Source organism: Nicotiana tomentosiformis, chromosome 2, assembly GCF_000390325.3.
Source record: "Nicotiana tomentosiformis chromosome 2, ASM39032v3, whole genome shotgun sequence".
In the NCBI taxonomy this organism is placed as follows: domain Eukaryota; kingdom Viridiplantae; phylum Streptophyta; class Magnoliopsida; order Solanales; family Solanaceae; genus Nicotiana; species Nicotiana tomentosiformis.
The window spans coordinates 22,867,284-22,883,695 of NC_090813.1; the positions used below are offsets into that span (position 1 = coordinate 22,867,284).

At 38.0% G+C, this 16,412-nt stretch overlaps 2 protein-coding genes and 1 non-coding gene across 4 annotated transcripts; all 3 read right to left on the reverse strand.

The window, feature by feature from the left end:
- Positions 1-1,081: 1,081 nt before the first annotated feature.
- Positions 1,082-2,894, reverse strand: LOC104103583 (uncharacterized). 2 transcript variants are annotated; one of them, XM_009611496.4, is made up of 3 exons: positions 2,591-2,894; positions 1,613-1,738; positions 1,082-1,523 (listed from the first exon to the last, which is right to left on the reverse strand). In XM_009611496.4, exons 1-3 carry the CDS (start codon positions 2,765-2,767, stop codon positions 1,368-1,370), a joined length of 459 nt encoding a protein of 152 aa, XP_009609791.1. In that variant the 5' UTR covers positions 2,768-2,894; the 3' UTR covers positions 1,082-1,367. The 2 variants fall into 2 exon arrangements, with proteins under 2 accessions (XP_009609791.1, XP_009609792.1); XM_009611497.4 differs by having other exon boundaries at positions 1,082-1,518; positions 2,591-2,822.
- Positions 2,895-4,942: 2,048 nt separating this feature from the next.
- LOC117277929 (small nucleolar RNA snoR69Y) lies at positions 4,943-5,026 on the reverse strand. Its single transcript, XR_004508251.1, has one exon. It is a non-coding gene; the product is annotated as a small nucleolar RNA snoR69Y (small nucleolar RNA).
- A 7,802-nt stretch (positions 5,027-12,828) lies between these two features.
- On the reverse strand, positions 12,829-13,413 carry LOC138904478 (uncharacterized). The gene is made up of 2 exons (XM_070192976.1): positions 12,985-13,413; positions 12,829-12,876 (listed from the first exon to the last, which is right to left on the reverse strand). Exons 1-2 carry the CDS (start codon positions 13,411-13,413, stop codon positions 12,829-12,831), a joined length of 477 nt encoding a protein of 158 aa, XP_070049077.1.
- Between the last annotated feature and the right edge of the window lie 2,999 nt (positions 13,414-16,412).

Consider the following 16,412-nt stretch of genomic DNA (forward strand, 5'->3'; position numbering starts at 1 on the left):
ATGAAAGATGTGTTAGTCATTTGAGTGCTGGAGTTGGGACCAGTTATGGTGATTCATATGTTCTATGAAATTGGAGACTGGGAGTTCTCAGAAGCATATTGTTTCGGGGTTGTGACCTGTTTGAGGTGACTATTTTATTTAAAACTCAGTGGAGACACTAGTTGCGTTAATTCTTTATGATAGCTACGCGCTATGAGTGCACACATATGTGAGGTTTGAGCCCATGTGCGGGTATCAGGGCAAGTATTCATACTCAGAAGAATGCTTAGGCAAAGATATGCCTAGAGTTGACTGTTAAGCGTAAAGTTGTAACGTTTCTCGTATTAGTACCTTTGTCGAGAACTATCTGGACTACACTTGAGGTTACAAAGAGACTAATTCCCTGAATAAATTGGTAGTTACTATTTCTGCGTTAACTTACCGATTTGAGTGGTGAAAACACACTTTGCACCTGCCTACTCTATGACGTGTTATTTATACCAGTTCAGGAGTATGAGAATCATAATTCATTTATCATATACATGTGTACTTATTTGATTGCTCATGTATGATATGCTTGGATTAGAGGCATGTGACCATGCTAGGCGGATAAGGTTATTGGCGTGTGAGTTATCCGTGCGGATCCATATACTAATATTATTGGCACGTGAATTGTCTGTGCGGGTCCAGATTTTTATATTATTGGCATGTGAGTTGTCCGTGTGGGTCCGGATATTTATACTATAGCACGTGAGTTGTCCGTGCGAGTGAGTGAGTCTCAGATTATGGTTTTAGCATTCCACGACCCGACACGGCACGACAAGTCATTGTCACAGAGAATTTGTTTATGTGCTTGTTTTGTGTCAGCTAACCAGAATACTAAAAGCTGGAACTCAACACCGAGGTTGTTTGGTTTCAAAATTATCTCAGTATAATCTGCATTTTTACCTGGGTGTTTGTTACCAGTTTTATTTCTCATATAAATAAAATCACATTCCACATAACTTATGTGGGAAAAATCATGTATTATTTTACACCAGAACGACGTGGAATAAGAGTACTTGTACTAGCAATACGATAAGAGCTTCTGAAATGACAAATATACCTTAAGACCTTACTTTAATTATAAAAACTATGAACATGATAGTATTAGATAATTTTTGAACTTAACAGTAAGATAAAACTTGTACAGTGCCACTTATTGATTTCTTTAACTAAATAAAGTATGACAGCAGATTCAAATAGATATCAACTGAGATACTTGAATTAAAAACCCCACAAAAACATTTGACCAACTTAAGTAGTGTTAAAACGATCCTAAAGCATATAAACCACGATTGCAATGCATGTGGAACCAGATATAATATTTATATAGCTCAACCACTCCTTCAAATGCTGCCTGAAGTGACTGAACCTAGGTCACAGGAACGAAAGATCGATTTCTTTTCCATTTCCTTTTCCAACCCCTGCCGCCATGTTACCCACCCATGGAAGTTGGGGAGTGGAGAAAAAGAGGGGAAGGGGCATGACAAAGACAGACTGTCCTGATAAATAAAGTAAAAAGACGAAACAAGAATTATAAGAACGCATTCACGAATAGAATAGAGTATCAGCAGTAAGGATTACAACTTACACTGAGGTAATCATTCGGTATTCCGTTGCAAGCAGATTCTCCACAAATTTTCAAAAATATGGGTCCATCAGGAATTCGGAAATAGTCAAGAAACTCATAGTACCTCTGTCCGAATGTCCGATGATCCTATAAAATAGCAGCATCAAGTTAAAGGCATACAATGGCCAATGCACTCAAGCAAATACAACTCAATGTTAATAAATACAGAAAAGAAACGACCCAACTTCTCTTTCTATAGCATTCATTACCCCAATTTAGACACATGATCTTATACAGAACTACCCGTTGATCCATTTATTGGACTTCTAAATCCTACAAGATTTTACTTTCATAGTCCTATACATGTCCTAGTAGCACATATTTCTCTTAACATTCAACTGCATTGGGTGGATTCCTTTCATTCTCACGTCGATATAGTTGTCGCAATGCATCGAATATCTTCATGATAGTAGAAACATACAGGGGCAATATTAATGTTTTTTTCAGGTTCAATCATCCAGAAATATTTGAACGGGATCCTATAAAACCATTTTTCTACATACTACAATGTAAAAACACAATTTTCCCGTCTATATTCTCCAAATTTTCAGTAAAAGTCATAACAAGAGATTTTTCCAAGATAATACAAGAAACATATTTTTGACCTTGGTGCCCCCCCCCCCAAAGGCAGCGTCTCTCCCTTATTTCCCTATTTGTTTGTCCCTTTTCAGTAGGAAAGCATAACTTGTTGTTACAGCAAAAAACAACAATTCATCCAAAGCAAGCAATTTTATTACTTTTAAAGTACAAGAAAAAAGGTGAACCCAATTTCTTTTAAGGGTGCGCACAATTATGAAACAAAATTCAATCTAACCCAGTAAAATTTCCATAAAACAAAATCAACTTAGTATATAAATAATATAAGCTAATCATATAACACAAATAGAATTCAAAAAAAGGTTATCTGTGCAAAAGCTATATATAAAAAAGAGATATTACGTAAGGAGAAAAATGATCAAGAGACTGATTGAACCAGTGTTCTTCTTTGGTCAAGTACTTGTTGTTCTGTGAGCTGATTTGCTGAAGAAGCTGAGAAGTTGAGATTCCGTTTGAGATTCTAAGCAACTGTAAGAAGAACAAAGCAACAACTAGAGTTCTGCTATTTTTTAACTTCATCTTTTGTTTTACTCTGTTGTTTTGGGGCAAGCAAATTGAGTTGAGATTGGTAATAAATTTAGATTGTTATATTATCCTCGGATTTTTTTGCTTTTGTCGCTTGCTAAAACATCAACAACCTTTGTACAATTGTCCTACCTAACGCCGCAGCTTTTACGATATTGCGGAAAAAGAAAAAGAATTATTTCACTTTCGTCTCTAGTTATTAGAGTAGTAAAATTTAAGGGGAAAATGTTAGATTTACCTCCCCATTATACTATGTGGCTAAAAATATAGGGGTGGATTCAAATTCAATATGAAAATTTAGATTTGAATATTCGATTTTCGAATTAAATAAATGACAATCTAAATTCAATCCAAAAAAACTCAGATTGGATCGAATTTTTAAGCTCGATTTTGGATTAATCGGATTGATATTTTGAATTTTCGATTTTGAGCATATAAATTTAGATGTTTCTTCTTCTTAAAAAATGAACATCTAAATAAAGTATTCATGTTACTTACCTAAAAAGTTCTTCATTCTCACTGCTTCATCCAAATAAAGTATTCAAGTAATGAAATCATTATCAAGAAAATATAACAAAGGCATTAATAAGGCCGATAAAAAGTAACAATAGTAAAACTATGTCTAAATAGAAAGTATTCTGACAGTAACTTAGTGATTAGTACTAAATATATGAGATAATATCTAATGGATAGAGTATTGAGCGTATTGTTATTGGTATATGAATAATGGACTAAATATATAGTATAAAATTTTTAGATTTTTGAATATCCAAAAATCTGAAGTACCAAATCCAATATCCATTCTAAAATCCAAAAGTATTAAAAATTAAATTCGAAATCCAATCCGTAATCCGAAAATCCAAACCAAAAATCCAAAAAAATCGGATTTCAGTTTGGATTTCGGGTTTGCCCAAACTATTATAAAAACATCCTTATCGTCATTAAAGTTATTAAAAACGAAAAAGGGCCAAATATACTTATCTACTATGAGAAAAAGTTTAAATATACCCATCGTTATACGTTGGGTCCAAATATATCCATGTTGTTATACTATTTGTTCAGATCCGTTACGTTTGTCCAATGTGAACATACAATCCTACATGACACTAATATTTGATGAGGTAGATGCAACGTGGAATTCCACCTCAGCGCCCCTAACCTATTTTGCCTCTATGTTCTATTTTTTTCCACCATTATAATTTCTTTCCTCTCTTCCACCATTTTCGCCATTACCGTCACCATGAACAATATTGTATTTCAAGGTTTAGTCTTTTATATATGTTTGTTTCTCCACTCATCGCTCGCATTGAATTCATTACAATCCGAAGCTTCTCGAATTTCAGGTGAAGTTCTCTTCCTCGAGAAACTAGATAGTGTGCGTGATATTGGGGCTAACTAATTGAAGTATTCTTTTGCAGACCCAGGTACTCAAAGCATTTGCAGATGGGCAACATTCAGTCTCATATTGTTCAGATACTTCCATTTGGTCTGAGTTGACTTGCTAGAAATTCAATATTGTTCATGGTGATGGTTATGGTGGCAATGATGGTGGAGGGGAAGAAAATTTTAGTGGTAAAAAAACAAATAGATGGGAGGGGTAAATTGGGTTTGGGGCGCTGAGGTGGTATGTCACGTGGCATCCACCTCATCAAATGTCAGTGTCGCGCATGATCGGATGTCCACATAGGATAAACTTAACGGAAGAGATATATATTTAAACCAACAGTATTACAGTATAGCTATATTTGAACCCAAAGTATAACGAGAAATGAGAAATATATTTAAATCTTCTATCATAGTACATGAGTATATTTGGTCTTTTTCGGTACTAAAAATACCCCTTATCTGTTAACCCCTCCCACCATGGCCAAAAACATATTTGGGTGAGATGAATATCCACGTGGCATGCCACCTCGCCACCCTCCCAAGACCTTTTCTTTTCTTTCCATTTTATCTTCCACCAATACTCAAAAATCGAGTTTTATAAAGTGTTAGCTCAAAATCGTACCCAAATTAGATAAAACCAGATCTAAAAAAAAACAAAATACAACCAAATTTTTTTTATTGCTTTTCAAATCTCCGTGCCCAGACTACAAGCAAATTATTTTGTGTGTTATATTTTGTAAGATGCGATGGCATAGGGTGACAATTGTTTACCTTTTTCTAAGATGCGAAACTCAGACATGCTGGAAAAAGAATATATTCCCGGACCTCATTAAAGGTCTCCTAGAGCTGGTTATCACTGCATTCGCATCCTTTACCAATTTTAAAACATTAATGACGCTCTTTCGCCCTTGGTTTTTTTAACAGTTGGGGGTAAATAAAAACTTTTCATTATAGCTTTTTAAATGTTCAAAATTCACATTAAACACGTGGTATGCCATGTAGGTGTTTATCTCACTAAATTGTCATGCCACATGGGATATTTTCAGGGACGGCCCAACCTCATCGGAGGCCTAAAGCAAAATCTTAATAAGAGGCCTTATATATATATAATGAACATCATTTTTAAAAAAATTAGACAAGTGAGGATGTAAAATTAAAAAAATGAGAACTTAGTTTTATAAAATACAGAAAATTAAATGAATTTAACGTTGATTGCATCACAACTGAAATGGGAGAATCCAGAAAATATAAGTGACTCCTTTTTTTTAGTAAGTATCTTTCTATATTTGGTAACAATTCAACTTTAGATTTTTCTTTTTACCATTATTGAGCTGATTTCTAGCCCAAAAACTTCTATGATTTATTTAAGATTACAAGTTTCAAAAGTTTTTCTTTATTTCATAAAATCCATGTCCAGTCAAACATTTTCATATAAATTGGGACGGAGAGAGTATAATTTATGTAAGAAAAATAAATAATAAGTTAGATTATTAGATATAGTTACGTGACCAACTAATGAATAGAGAAATATAATTAAGTAAAAAAGTAAAATAAGATTGACAGAAAATTATTTTAGTTATATTAATTAGAGGAAGAAATCGAATTATTAAAAATTAATATGACAATAAAGAAATAAATTTATCAATAATAAAAGATAATTATATAAATAATATACTACTATATATAAAGAATACTAGTAATTTTGGGGCCTTTAAATTTTTGGGGCCTAAAGCAAGTATTTCACTTGCTTTAGGGTTGGGCCGCCCCTGGATATTTTTGGCTATGATTGTAATGGCCTACTTGTCGTTTTGAACATTTACGCTCCTTCCAACTATTTGAAATCTTGAATAATTTCATATGATGTATTATGACGTGTGTAAATCGTCAGTTTTGATTTTCAGGTGTTTCGAGATTAGTTCGGAAGAATGAATTTCATGTTGGAAACTTAAATGAAAAGGGTTGACCGGAGTTTGATTTTTGTGTAAACGACTCCGGAATGGAGTTTTAATAGTTCCAATAGCTCAGTATGGTAATTTCGGACTAAGGAGTGTGTCTAGATACTTATTTTGAAATCCGTAGTTGAATTTGGCTTGAAATGACGAAAGTAAGAAATTGAGGGTTTGGAAGTTTGATCGGGAGACTACAACAGAATGATCACCGGAGCAGTCAATATACCATGAATCAATAGGACTAGTGAATATAGTAAGGAAAAATGCACGGCATCACCCTTCGTGCTTTTACTCTCAATCTCACCATAAAATTAATAGAAACAGCACGGCATCACCCTTCGTGTATTAACTCTCATATCAGGGCACGGCATCACCCTTCGTGTATTAACACTCACAATATAGCACGACATCACCCTTCGTGCATTAACACTCACAATATGGCACGACATCACCCTTCGTGCATTAACACTCTCTCTTACCATAATGCAATGCATAAATATCAACAGGGAGATAGAATAGCAAGTACAAACCTTACCTCAATATTTGGTTCTATAATATCAATCTCAACTTTGAATAAAAACTTAATTATCACCAGAAGATCCGTAAACATGATAAGAACGATAAATTGAACAACACTAGTATAACACATCGCAATTAGGCATAGGAATGAGACAATATAAGAAAAAACTAAGAAACATGAAAAACAGGCAAATTGGCGGCGCATAAGTACTCATCACCTCACATATACGCCGCTCAAATGAATTTCACTTAGCAAGTAATCTAAGGTTCCTAATTCCCTCAAGTCAGGGTTAGACACAACACTTACCTTACTCCGAAAACCACTTAATTCTCAATCACATCTTTTTCTTTGGAATTTACCTCCAAACCACTCGTATCTATTCAAAAATGACTCAATAATATCAAATTTTACTAAAGGAATCAATTACATTGCATAAATTTAGATTTCCTAAATTTTCCTTCAAAAAGTCGAAAATCGACCCCGGGCCTGCTTGGTCAAAACCCGAGGTTCGGACAAAATTCTATTTACCCATTCACCCCCGAGCCCGAATATATAATTGGTTTTGGAATCCGATATCAAATTGATGTCTAAATCCCCAAATTTCTAAAATTCCTAGTTTCTACCCAAAACCCCTAATTCTACCATGAAAACCATAGATTTTTGGTTGAAATCTTGTAAAATGTAGTGAAAGATTGAAAGAAACGAGTTTAGAATTACTTACCTATGATTTGGGGAAGAGATGGTCTTTGAAAAATCGCCTCTTGTGTTTTAGGTCTTGAAAATTTGGGAAATGAATAACAATTCCCGTCCAAAAGTCATTTTGTTAAGCTGCAGACGTCCCATTTTCGACCTGAGTATCGCAAATGCGAAGCTCGCAATTGCGAAGGGGCTATCGCAATTGCGAAGTATTCACAATCCTGCTTCCCTTCGCAAATGTGAGGAAAGTGTCGCAATTGTGATCACTGACCTCGCAAATGCGGACAAAAGATCGCATTTGAGATCTATACCCCTCCCAAACTCCCTTTGCAAATGCGAAGAAAAGTTCGAAATTGCGAACACAAGCTGGCCTAGCTTCTCTTCGCATTTGCGATGAGAAGTTCGCAAATGCGACCTCAACAGTGATAGCAAATGCCAACCCTGACCTCGCATTTGTGAGGTCTGAGGACTGCAATGCAGCTGAAGCACACCAGCTATTTTTCTAAATCCAAATCACTCCGTAGCCTATCCAAAACTCACCCGAGCCCTCGGGGCTCCAAACCAAAAATGCACGCAAGTCTAAAAATATCATACGAACTTGCTTGCATGATCAAATCGCCAAAATAACACCTAGAACTACGAATTTAGTACCAAATCAAATTAAATTCTCAAGAACACTTTAAAAAATTCTATTTTCTCTACTGGATGTCCGAATCACATCAAATCAACTCCGTTTCTCACCACATTTCATAGACAAGTATTAAATGTCATAATGAACCTGTACCGTGCTCCGGAACTAAAATACGGACCCGATACTAACAATGTCAATTATCAATCAATTCTTAAAAACAAATAATTTTTAGACTTTTAATTTTCATCAAACATTCATAACTCAAGCTAGGGACCTCCGAATTCAATTCCGGGCATACGCCAAGGTCCCATAATTCGATACGGACCTATCAAGACCGTCAAAGCACGGATCCGGGCCCGTTTACCAAAAATATTGACCGAAGTCAACTAAAATTAACTTTTAAGCCAGGAATTCTTATTTTCATCAATGTTCAACATAAAAGCTTTCCAGAAACCTGTCCGGACTGCACACGCAAATCGAGAAGGATAAAAATGAGATTTTTAAGGCTTAAGAGCATAGATTCAAGTTCTAAAACATAAGATGACCTTTTGGCTCATCACATTCTCTACCTCTAAAATAACCGTTCGTCCTTGAACGGACATAGAAAAGTACCTGGGCTGGTGAAAAGGTGGGTATATCTACTCCGCTTATCGGATTCGGACTCCCAAGTAGCTGCCTCAATAGGCTGACCTTTTCACTGCACTCGAACTGAAGGGTAACTCTTTGATCTCAACTGGCGAACTTGCCGGGCTAGAATTGCCACCGGCTCCTCCTCGTAAGTCAAAATCCTTGTCCAACTGGACAGAGCTGAAATCTAACACATGGGACAGATCACCATGATACTTTCGAAATATGGACACATGGAATACCGGATGAACAACTGCTAAAGTAGGTGGCAACGCAAGCCTGTAAGCCACCTCTCCCACTCTCTCCAGTATCTCAAAAGGTCTAATATACCTAGGGCTCAACTTGCCCTTCTTTCCGAACCTCGTTACACCCTTCAGGGATGATGCACGAAGTAACACTCTCTCTCTGACCATGAATGCAATATCACGAACTCTACGGTCGGCATAACTCTTCTGCCTGGACTGAGCTGTACGAAGTCGATCCTGAATAATCTTGACCTTATCCAAGGCATCATATACTAAGTCTGTGCCCAACAACTGAGCCTCTCCCGACTCGAACCACCCTACTGGCGACCGACACCGCCTACCAGATAATGCCTCATAGGGAGCCATCTGAATGCTCGACTGATAGCTGTTGTTGTAGGCGAACTCTGCAAGGGGCAAGAACTGATCCCACGATCCTCTGAAGTCTATAACACAAGCACAGAGCATATCCTCCAAGATCTGAATAGTACGCTCGGACTGCCCGTCCGTTTGAGGATGGAATGTTGTGCTCAACTCAACCCGCGTACCCAACTCACGCTGTACTGCCCTCCAAAAGTGCGAGGTAAACTGTGTTCCTCGATCAGAAATGATAGACACGCGCACACCGTGAAGACGGACGATCTCACGAATATAAATCTCTATTAATCGCTCCGAGGAATAGGTAACTGCCACAGGAATAAGTGCGCTGACTTATTCAGCCTATCCAGAATAACCCAAATTGCATCGAACTTCCTCTGAGTCTGTGGGAGTCCAACAACAAAATCCGTAGTGATACGCTCCCACTTCCACTCAGGAATATCTAACCTCTAAAGTAAACCATCAGGTCTCTGATGCTAACACTTTACCTGCTGGCAATTTAGGCGTCGAGCTACATAGGCAATTATATCCTTTTTTATTCTCCTCCACCAATAATTTTGCCTCAAATCTTGATTCATTTTGGCGGTACCTGGATGAATAGAATACCTGGAATTGTGTGCTTCTTCAAGAATTAATTCACAAAGTCCATCCACATTAGGCATACAAATACGACCCAGCATACTCAAAACTCCGTCATCTCCAACAGTAACCTGTTTGGCACCACCGTACCGCACTGTGTCTCTAAGGACAAGTAAATGAGGATCGTCATCCTGCCGATCTCTGATGCACTCAAACAAAGAAGACCGAGCAACTGTACAAGTTAAAACACGGCTGGGCTCAGAAACATCCAACCTCACGAACTGGTTGGCTAAGGCCTGAACATCCAATGCAAGCGGTCTCTCACCAACTAGAATATTTGCAAGGCTACCCATACTGACTGACTTTCTACTCAAAGCATCGGCCACCACATTGGCCTTCCCGGGATGATACAATATGGTGATATCATAGTCTTTCAATAGCTCCAGCCATCTGCGCTGCCTCAAATTGATTTCCTTCTGCTTGAACAAATACTGCAAGCTCTGATGATCAGTGAACACCTCACATGGCACGCCGTAAAGATAGTGCCTCCAAATCTTCAGCGCGTAAACAATGGCTGCCAACTCTAGATCATGAACAGGGTAATTCTTCTCATGAACCTTCAACTGTCGTGATGCATATGCAATTACCTTGCCATCTTGCATTAATACTGCACCAATACGCAGTTGTGGCTTGAGTTGTATTGGTATGGCATGTCAGTGGGATAGTTGTGTTTAATAATATATGGTCATTGGACCTAGAATGGGTACTATCAGATTTTATTACGGTATATTGGGAGGATAATGTCACGACCCAAACCGATGGGCCGTGACGAGTGCCCAAGTTCTACCTATCGAACACCCCTAAGCATTCGTCTAAGATATAAATATGGAATAAGTGTAGGTCATGCATAGCATTTGAAAATAAACTACTAACTCATATGAACAATATACGTGAAAAAACATGCCCAAAAGACATATATATATATATATATATATATATATATATATATATATATATACATATACGGAATACGGTAGGGCGAGCCGACAAGGCCACATACTATAAAACTATACATGACTGTCTACAGACCTCTAATAGAGTGTACAACCGTAGCAGCTCCGGATTAAATGGAGCACACCAACTCTCGTTGAGCAAGTATCCTAAGATGGGGGACCGTCAGCCTGTCTACCTGCACCTGCGGGCATGAAACGCAGGCCCCCGGGCAATAGGGGTGTCAGTACGAATTATGTACCGAGTATGTAAGACATAAAAATTAGTATATAATAGACATGAAAGAAACATGGAATAAAGGACTCAACCTGTAAGTCTGAATAGATTTGTGAATTATGAAACATTTATAATGTCATACCTATGCGTATAAATGAATGCGTATAAATGTCATATCATGCATAGGTATATGCATACATAACATCATCAAACCTGTGAGGGCATCCCATCATATCATCTTAGTCTCTGTGGGCGAAATCATAAATGTATACCAGCTGATCAGGTGGTGGTGCATATATAACGCCATAACTTTTTCCCATACCCCATATACATATACTATACGCGTATATAACGACATTTGGTCATGGGTCAGTATACATGTATAAATGGATGCAATGCATAATGAAGTAAGTTAATAAGATCTCTCGGAATGTCATGAGACCCATGAACAGACGAGATGATAGTAGGACATATGGGGAATTAAGAACATAGGCAACCCTAGTACTTCTAGGAATAGAATTATTTGTGAAAGTTGCGTACTTGCTCATTTCTTGCATCATATAGATCATGCCAAAAAGGAAAGAAGGGATAGCCTTAACATATCTTATCACAATATTTCCAATCACCAAGTTGAACTCGCCTCTTCGTACCTTAATTCTACAACAATAATAATAATACTATCATTAAGTTACAAAAGGTACAACAATCGCACAACGAACGACAAGCTTATTTTGTATTAAAACGGGCAACATCTCCCCTATAATCCTTAATTCCTTCAAATTCAAGATAACACCAAACATAACAATATCAACATGTATACATTATTTTCCAAACTTATATACACCACAAAATAGTACAAAACAGCCCAACACACCCCAATCTCTTCATACACAAAACGACCATCGTAGTAGTGTCAAGCGGAACGAAAATGTTACGATGAACAACCAGCCCACCACCCTGCATTTATGTGGTGTTTCTACACAACCTTACTCCTCAAAAACTCATCAAAATAGTAGTAAAACACGCAGCCCAATAGCAACACAAAACAATCCACAAAATAGTCTGCTACAAGTGAATAACTCGAACTCACGGCTTCCGATTACCGTCCTGTGAGTTATAACTATTAGGAAACGAATTTATCAGCTTTCATTGACATTTAAACACTTAAATATAGAAAGTACACGTTTTCCTAACCATAAAGTACCTTCAAAAACTCAAACTGCAAAGAAAAAGAGAGGCGATATAGCGATACTTACGTCGTAGGGATTGTTTTAATGTTATCGTTTCTTGATTCGTGTTCGGGATGATAATCTTGTTTGAAGCTTTTGCAGAGAGTTTAAGAGTAAATTTAGGGGTCTTATTTGGTTGTGTGTTCTGGAAAATTGAAGAAAGAAACGAGATAAGGATATAAATATCCATTTTGTTTGAAAAGTCAAAAGGTGCTACTTGGCACCCTAGCATTGGTCCTTCTTCCAACACTTATAACATTTTATTCGAGTGTCGTATGAATGAACGGTTAAGAGAATTGGAAACTACATTCAAAGACCTTAAATTTGGTATATAATATGTCCCAAAAAGACCTTATATAGCACATGAAATTTATTTCTCAAAAAGCTCTGTTACAAGGCAAATCCTTAGTCGATTTTTCCCAAACTTCATATTTTCTATCCAAACATCATATATAGCCATATTATGATTTTAAAATAATTTAAATCATGATTAACAAGTCCCATATTCATTACGTCACCTTGGGACGCACAGGATGTAACAATCTTCCCCCCTTAGAAACATTTGTCCTCGAATGTTAAACTCACAGAAATCTATACAAATTTTGACAGAATCTCCTCTGTAACGGTACTACTACCAACCTGTCACACGGAAAGTCCAACAATACAAAGCCACACAGGGCCATAATCATCAATAACACCAATGGCCTCACACGACCAATAACAATAACTAACATAAGAATCAAGTACCATATACGTACCTAAAGGCTGTGATGTCTCAGCCTGATCCTCCTCCAGAAGTGGAAACAAGTGAGGATACCTAGTCTTCATTTCTTCTTCAGCTTCCAAAGTCATATCCTCCATATTATTGTTAATCCAAAGTACCGAAGCTATATCCTTAGTTTTTAATCTACGAACTTGTCTATCTAGTATAGTATTGTGAGCTTCCTCGTATGATAACTGCTCTGTAACCTGAACATCGTCAACTAGAATGACTTTAGAGGTATCTCCAATACACCTACGAAGCATAGACACATGAAATACTGGACGTACAAACTCCAATTTGGAAGGCAAGTCTAACTCATATGCTACTTGGCTTACTTTGCGTATAATCTTATAAGGTCCAATGTACCGAGGGCTAAGATTTCCTTTCTTACCGAATCTCATAACACCTTTCATCGGTGATAGTTTTAGGAATACCCAGTCATCTACCTGAAACTCCAAGTCTCGTCATCGATTATCTGCATAGGACTTCTGATGACTCTGAGCTGCTAATAGCCTTTCCCGTATAAGCTTTATCTTCTCAACTGCCTGTTGTACCAACTCTGGTCCTACTAACTTAGTTTCCCCAACCTCGAACTGTCCGATAGGTGACCTACACTTCCGTCTATAAAGAGCTTCGTATGGAGCCATCTGAATGCTGGAATGATAACTATTATTATATGCGAACTCAATAAGTGGAAGATGATCATCCCAACTACCCCTGAACTCCATCACACAAGCCCGTAGCTTATCCTCCAGTGTCTGAATAGTACGTTCAGCCTGACCGTCTATCTGGGGATGAAATATTGTTCTAAGACTTACCTGAGTCCCCAATCCTTTTTGGAAGGACCTCCAGAAATTAGCTGTAAATTAAGCACCTCTATCTGATATAATAGATATAGGGACACCATGAAGTCGTACTATCTCCTTAATGTAAATCCTTGCATAATCCTCTGCTGAATACGTAGTCCTGACAGGCAGAAAATGGGCTAATTTTGTAAGTCTATCAATAATAACCCATATAGAATCGAACTTATGCTAGGCATGAGGTAAGCCTATGATGAAATCCATGTTAATCACTTCCCATTTCCAAGTCGGAATCTCTATAGCCTGCAATAATCCACCAGGTTTCTGATGCTCAATCTTAACCTGCTAACAATTAGGGCACTAAGCAACAAACTCTGCTATATCCTTCTTCATTCCGTCCCACTAGTATATTCCCCTGATATCATGATACATCTTCGTCGCTCCTGGATTAATAGAATAACGAGAATAATGAGCTTCTCCCATAACCTGCTGGCGCAACCCTGCCACATTAGGAACACATAATCGATCTCGATATCTGAGGACTCCATCTCCTGTAATCTCCAATGGTGTCTTCTCCTTTTGAGGGGTTGTATCTTTGTAGTGAGCTAGCACAGGATCTTCATACTAGCGTTCCTTCACTTCAGTTACTAGAGAGGATGTTGCCGTGTCCTGAACAGTAACTCTGGTACCACCTGAATCTAGTAGTTGAACTCCAAGATTAGCTAGCTAATGAATCTCACGAGCTATCTCACTCTTCTCTGGCTATAAATATGATAATCTACCCATTGATCTACGACTGAGGGTGTCGGCTACTACATTCGCCTTTCCTGGATGGTATAAAATATCAACATCATAGTCTTTTTGTAGCTCCAACCATCGCCTCTGATGTAAATTCAATTCCTTTTGCTTGAATATATACTGAAGGCTCTTATGGTCCATATAGATATCAACATGAATGCCATACAAATAGTGCCTCCACATCTTTAGTGCATGAATCACCGCGGCTAACTCTAAATCGTAGGTCGGGTAATTCTTCTAGTGGTTTCTTAGTTGTCTAGAAGCATAAGCGATAACCTTACCATGCTGCATCAATACACAACCCAATCCAATGCTCGAATCGTCACAATAGATAGCATAACCATCGGTCCCTTCTGGAAGTGTCAGAACCGGTGCTGAAGTCAATCTGTCCTTCAATTCCTGGAAACTCCGCTCACAAGCATCAGTCCACTGAAACTTGGTTGCCTTCTGAGTCAACTTTGTCAATGGTGCTGAAACGGAAGAAAACCCCTCTACAAATCTCCTGTAATAACCTGCCAAACCCAGGAAGCTACGAACCTCTGTCGGTGTCGTGGGTCTAGGCCAAGTCTTCACTGCCTCAATCTTCTGTGTATCAACCCGGATACCCTCACCCGAAATAATATGACCAAGGAAGGCTACAAAATTCAACCAGAATTCACATTTAGAGAATTTTGCATACAACTTCCTTTCTTGTAGATCTCTGAGCACAATACACAAATGATCTGCATGATCAGCCTCTGAACGAGAATAAACCAAAATATCATCTATAAATACAATCACGAACCGATATAGAAAGGGTCTGAATAACGGTTCATCAAGTCCATGAATACCGCTGGGGCATTGGTCAAACCGAACGACATAACACAAAACTCAAAGTGCCCCTATCTGGTCCTGAATGCTGTCTTCGGAATATCCTTCTGTCTAACCCTTACCTAATGGTACCCCGACCTGAAGTCTATCTTCTAGAAACACCTGGCACCCTACAACTGATCAAATAAATCATCAATCTTTGGGAGCGGGTACTTATTCTTGATCGTCTCCTTATTCAATTGTCTGTAATCAATACACATCCGCTAGGAACCATCTTTGTTTCTCACAAATAATGCAAGTGCTCCCCATGGTGATGTACTGGGTATGATAAAGCCTTTTTCAAGCAAATCCCTCATTTGTTCTTTCAACTCTCTCAGCTCTACGATCTCGATCTCTTACTCTAGCCCCTATCATACTCACGATCAGCCCTCTACTTCTGCTTATGCTCCTCTACACCTTGAGTGTATGCCTGAATGCGAGAAATATCAATGCTTGGATGAAGTGAGACCGACATACAGTCATTAAGCAGGTGCGGCTCCTACCCCATCACGAACCGATGAACTCGATCCACCATCTTAGCTACAATAGTGGGAGCATACCTAGCCAAAGAATCAAACTGAAGGTTGTACTCCCGAACACTAAAATAACCCTGCCGAAGGGTCAAGAACTTATCAACTCTGGCTCGTCTAAGCTCTGGGGGCAAATAATGACGAAGAAAAGCCTTTGTAAACTCTTGCCATACTGTTGGAAGGGCATCCTCACCTCTGGACAACTCCCAAGACTCGTACCAATTAACAGCAACATCCTGAAGTCTATAGGAAGCTAGCTCAACTGCATAACGTCTGGATATAAACTACTGATTCATATATATATATATATATATATATATATATATATATATATATATACGGAATACGGTAGGGCGAGCCGACAAGGCCACATACTATATAACTATACATGACTGTCTACAGACCTCTAATAGAGTGTACAACTCTATAAAG

What these genes read in the sequence shown, in the direction of transcription:
- LOC104103583 (XM_009611496.4), bottom strand. Translation starts at nt 2,767, where the DNA reads ATGAAGTTAAAAAATAGCAGAACTCTAGTTGTTGCTTTGTTCTTCTTA. An exon ending in TTGATCATTTTTCTCCTTAC is followed by an intron (nt 1,739 to 2,590) that starts GTAATATCTCTT and finishes GCTATTTTATAG; the next exon opens with GATCATCGGACATTCGGACA. An exon ending in TACCGAATGATTACCTCAGT is followed by an intron (nt 1,524 to 1,612) that starts GTAAGTTGTAAT and finishes TTTATTTATCAG; the next exon opens with GACAGTCTGTCTTTGTCATG.
- LOC138904478 (XM_070192976.1), bottom strand. Translation starts at nt 13,413, where the DNA reads ATGAAAGGTGTTATGAGATTCGGTAAGAAAGGAAATCTTAGCCCTCGG. An exon ending in AGCCTTTAGGTACGTATATG is followed by an intron (nt 12,877 to 12,984) that starts GTACTTGATTCT and finishes TCCGTGTGACAG; the next exon opens with GTTGGTAGTAGTACCGTTAC.